Consider the following 4,657-nt stretch of genomic DNA (forward strand, 5'->3'; position numbering starts at 1 on the left):
TTTTTTTATGGAATTAGTCATATAGATTCATCCAGACAGATTAAATATATTCTCGAGCAGAGATTATTTTTGTTTGGTTTTCAATCTCTATTCTAAGAAAACTCCTATTAGTTCATAAAAACATTTGCACTGATAGAAAGTCCTGCTTTGAGATCTCTGAGAAGATATTACTTTGCAGCAAAGTTAGAGAAGATCACCAAGAAAACATCAAGGAGCCAGGCGCTACGTGATAAATTTGTTCTACTTCTATAGTTTCCTTATCAGATAACCAGTTGTAATGCAGTCTTGCTTAATTTTCAAGCCCATATTTTTCTTTTTCAGAAAAATAAACTCATAAAGGAAAAGTACATAATCAGTTAAATGTGTTTAAGATTATCAATTGCTTCAAAACCACCAATTAAAAATAACACCTCTCTATTATTTCCTTAAGCAGATTACTTTTTAAATTCTTGTCTGAATCTCAGCGGCCCAGGAATTAGAACCACTTTCTGGCCGCTGAAGGTGAGGGAGGGCAGCCAACGTCACAGATCCTCACGGAGTTCAAGCTGGCTTAAAACAAGTGTGCAGAAGTTCTTTGGAGAAATAGCAAAGTCAGAGAAACCGAAGGCCAAGTGTTTTCAAAGTTTCTGTTTCTTTGTTTTTATGAATGCCACTAACAAGCGGACTTGATAGATTACTTGTCGCTGTAATACCACACTAGAAGCTGCAGCACTGACCTCCCAGATCCCGGCTGTAAGCCCTAGTTTTTCATCACCCCTTCACAGTAAACATAGTCTGTTGTAGAGATTGATATATTGGTTTCTTGGCAAAGTTATCTAATTATGCAGGAATGGCTGTGTTCGTTGCTGTAGAAAACAATGCAATACACAAACAAGTACACGAATACAACAGCTTGGCTTAAAGGTTAAGAGCTCCAAGTCTGAGGGCAGACTACTCCACTTGCCGTGATCTCGGGCAAGGTCCTTAACCTCTCCGTGCCTCAGTTTCCTCTCCTGTAAGATATAATAGCCTCTACCTCATAGGGTTATAAGGATAAACTAGTTTGCTGACGTTTGGAGGGATGGTGTGCTGTATATAAGAGCAATATAAGGGCTTGTTTACAAATCCCACTCAAAAGGTTTCTCAGATTGACACAGAAGTTTAACGGTCATTCAGATTTCCATTGCAGTCTAGAGAAACATAGAGGAATCCCCCAGTCATCTGTGAGGGTCACCACCTCAAGCTGACCCTCCGAGCTACGGTTATTTTGCTCCTCAGGAGTTGCTTTCTTTCCTCCAATCGGCAGGCATTTAGATAAATAGCACTGCTGTCTTTACCACATTTTAGAAATCAAAACTAAGCCTTGCCTCTTTTACTGAACACATATGAGAAAACTTTGTTAAGTTTACTGTACATTTCACGTACAAATTTTCAAGGGTTGGTTCGTCTTGTTGGATGAAGGTTTTCATTTCTTCGCAATGACGTTTGTAATCGTGTCTTAGAAAGTAGCATTTACCTCGGACATAGCATTCTGAATACTGGACAACAAGCCCGTTGAGTCCTTGGGAAGAGAAAGTATTGTTCAGTTTGAAGACGTCCGTAGGTCTCTCGGAAGAGGGCTAGGCCACCCGCCGCTGAGACACCCTCAGCTCCCGGTTTAGTGGATGCTTCGCGTGTTGATCCGAACTGCCCGGGCCAAGAGCTTCTGCGCATCAGTGCCATCAGCACCCCGGAAAGTTTTTCCTTAGTCCCCCTTCCCGGGTCGGGGAGGACGTGGCGCCTAAGCCCGGCTCCAGCCAGTTTTCCCGGGGGCAGGTGTAGCCCTGGGCGCGGGGTCGAGGCGGGGGAGGGGAAAGGGCGGGCGTGGGGTTGAGCTGGGACTTGGGACTTGGGCGGCGAGCTGGGCGTGGGCCTAGCGACGCCGGCCCGGCCCGCCCCCGTCGCTCCATTGGCCACGTCTGTGCAGAAAAGGCCCCGCGGCCTAGGGGCGCCCGCAGTGTCACTGGGCCGGAGGGGACGCCGGCTGCGCCGGGGCTGCGATCTGCCAGGGACGCCGGCGGCGGGGTCGGGCCGGGGGGCGCGAGCGGCCCGCGGGGCATCTCCCTCTCTCGCTCCCCACCCCCTCCCTCCCCCCGGTCGGGGGAGGCGGCGTGTCCGGCGGAGGGTCGCGGGGCGCGGGGCAGGGCTGGAGCGCCATGAGCAGCCCGGATGCGGGGTACGCCAGTGACGAGCAGAGCCAGCCCCGGAGCGCGCTGCCCGCCGTGATGGCCGGGCTGGGCCCCTGCCCCTGGGCCGAGTCGCTGAGTCCCCTCGGGGACATGAAGATGAAGGGCGAGGCGGCGGCGAGCAGCGGGGCGCCGGCCGGGACGGCGGGCCGAGCCAAGGGCGAGTCTCGCATCCGGCGGCCGATGAACGCCTTCATGGTGTGGGCGAAGGACGAACGCAAGCGCCTGGCGCAGCAGAACCCGGACCTGCACAACGCCGAGCTGAGCAAGATGCTGGGTGAGTCCGAGCCCGGGACCCAGAGAGTGCGAGTCGTGCAGCCGCCTCCTTGAGTCTCAGGGGGTGTGGGCCTGGCGCCGGCGGAGGCCGGGGGTGCGCGGCCGCCACGTCCTTCCCTGGGGTCCTCGGTCCCTTCCCGCTTCCCGCTCTCCGAGTCTCCGAACGGCTTTGGGCCTCGGCGCCCGGCTTCCCCGGGTGGCCGGGGCGCGGGTCCAGCGGCTCCGGGAGGCGGCTTCCCCGCGCGTCGGAGTGGCGGCGAGGGCACCCTGCCGCGGAGCTGGCTTGGTCGCGCCCGTCCCCCCGGCTCCTCGCCCGGGTGGGGACGCTCTCGGTTCCTCGGACGGCCGCGAGCGGGTGAGCGGGAAGCCGCTTCCAGGAGGCGACGGGAAGGCACCCGAGGCCTCGCGTCTTCCCCGAGTGCTCGGCCTCCGCAGGCCCAGCGTCCGCCTTCACCTGGACCCCTTCCCCTCCCTCCCCGGGCTGCACAATCCGAGGTCGGAGGCGGGGGCGGTGGGACCGGCTGGGGCCCGGGAGCGGGGCTCCGACCCTAAGCCCGCGCGCCTCTCCACCTCCCGCGCTCCCGCAGGCAAGTCGTGGAAGGCGCTGACGCTGGCGGAGAAGCGGCCCTTCGTGGAGGAGGCCGAGCGGCTGCGCGTGCAGCACATGCAGGACCACCCGAACTACAAGTACCGGCCGCGGCGGCGCAAGCAGGTGAAGCGGCTGAAGCGGGTGGAGGGCGGCTTCCTGCACGGCCTCGCCGAGCCGCCGGCGGCCGCGCTGGGCCCCGAGGGCGGCCGCGTGGCCATGGACGGCCTGGGCCTGCCCTTCCCCGAGCAGGGCTTCCCCGCGGGCCCGCCGCTGCTGCCCCCGCACATGGGCGGCCACTACCGCGACTGCCAGGCTCTGGGCGCGCCCCCGCTCGACGGCTACCCGCTGCCCACGCCCGACACGTCCCCGCTGGACGGCGTGGAGCCCGACCCCGCCTTCTTCGCCGCGCCGCTGCCCGGGGACTGTCCGGCCGCCGGGCCCTACAGCTACGCGCAGGCCGCGGACTATGCGGGGCCCCCGGAGCCGCCCGCCGCCGGGCCCCTGCACGCCCGGCTCGGCCCGGAGCCCGCGGGCCCCGCGATGCCGGGCCTCCTGGCGCCCCCCAGCGCCCTGCACATGTACTACGGCGCGATGGGCTCGCCGGCGGCGGCGGGCGGCGGGCGCGGCTTCCAGATGCCGCCGCAGCCGCCCCCGCCGGGCCCGGGGCAGCCGTCGCCGCCGCCCGAGGCGCTGCCCTGCCGGGACGGCGCGGACCCCGGCCAGCCGGCCGAGCTCCTCGGGGAGGTGGACCGCACGGAATTCGAACAGTACCTGCACTTTGTGTGCAAGCCCGAGATGGGGCTCCCCTACCAGGGACACGACTCCGGCGTGAATCTGGCGGACAGCCACGGGGCCATCTCCTCGGTGGTGTCCGACGCCAGCTCCGCGGTGTACTACTGCAACTACCCCGACGTCTGACGGGTCCCCTCCGACCCAGCCTGCAGGCCAGAAGCACAGTGTTACACACTTCCTGGAGGAGCTAAGGAAATCCTCAGCCTCATGTCGTGTCATGTTGTTTTGAAGTTGCCTTGGCGTATAATTTATGGTAATTTATTTTGTCTGCCACTCGAACACTTGGGGGGAGAAAAATGTGAGGTGGTGTTTGAAGACTGGTTCAGACACTTGTTTCCCACAGTTGCGTTGTCAAAACCCCATTTCCAAGTTCAAGTTCACCAGTTTTCAGTGGGTCCCGGAACAACTCGCTCCGTTTCTCGAAGCTTTTTATTGATCTAAGAAATTTTATCCCGGGTGTGTTTTTTCAATCTTAAAAGAAATAAATAAATAAAAGCTGGAATCCTACTTTTTCACTCTGCTAGCGCCTCTGTCACAGAAGCCAATTTTTGAGATCTCTGTTAAGTATTTAATAGAATTAGCAACATTTTAATGATGACACTAAATATATAGTCACTGTATATTTCTCATTCTCCTGTAATAGTAGACTTGAATGCCTTGAAGGAGAAGCCCTCAGATGAACATTTGGGCGTCCCAGGTTGTCTTTGCTAGGGGAAAAAAACCTCACAGAATGAGCCTACTGTACATTTCAAGTGATCCTAGTTCCTACAAAGGAATGGTGAATCGTAACACTCTA

The 4,657-nt window shown here is 58.3% G+C and overlaps 1 protein-coding gene across 1 annotated transcript; it reads left to right on the forward strand.

The window, feature by feature from the left end:
• The first annotated feature begins 2,097 nt into the window (after positions 1-2,097).
• SOX17 (SRY-box transcription factor 17) lies at positions 2,098-4,312 on the forward strand. The gene is made up of 2 exons (XM_068525750.1): positions 2,098-2,481; positions 3,068-4,312. Exons 1-2 carry the CDS (start codon positions 2,175-2,177, stop codon positions 3,985-3,987), a joined length of 1,227 nt encoding a protein of 408 aa, XP_068381851.1. The 5' UTR covers positions 2,098-2,174; the 3' UTR covers positions 3,988-4,312.
• The last annotated feature ends 345 nt before the right edge of the window (positions 4,313-4,657 follow it).

The sequence above is a fragment of the Eschrichtius robustus genome, chromosome 17 (genome assembly GCF_028021215.1).
Source record: "Eschrichtius robustus isolate mEscRob2 chromosome 17, mEscRob2.pri, whole genome shotgun sequence".
Lineage (NCBI taxonomy): Eukaryota > Metazoa > Chordata > Mammalia > Artiodactyla > Eschrichtiidae > Eschrichtius > Eschrichtius robustus.

Bases quoted from the DNA above. Each gene is read 5' to 3' on its own strand.
- SOX17 (XM_068525750.1), top strand. From the start codon at position 2,175: ATGAGCAGCCCGGATGCGGGGTACGCCAGTGACGAGCAGAGCCAGCCC. The intron at 2,482-3,067 runs GTGAGTCCGAGC...GCGCTCCCGCAG, and splicing joins CGAGCTGAGCAAGATGCTGG to GCAAGTCGTGGAAGGCGCTG.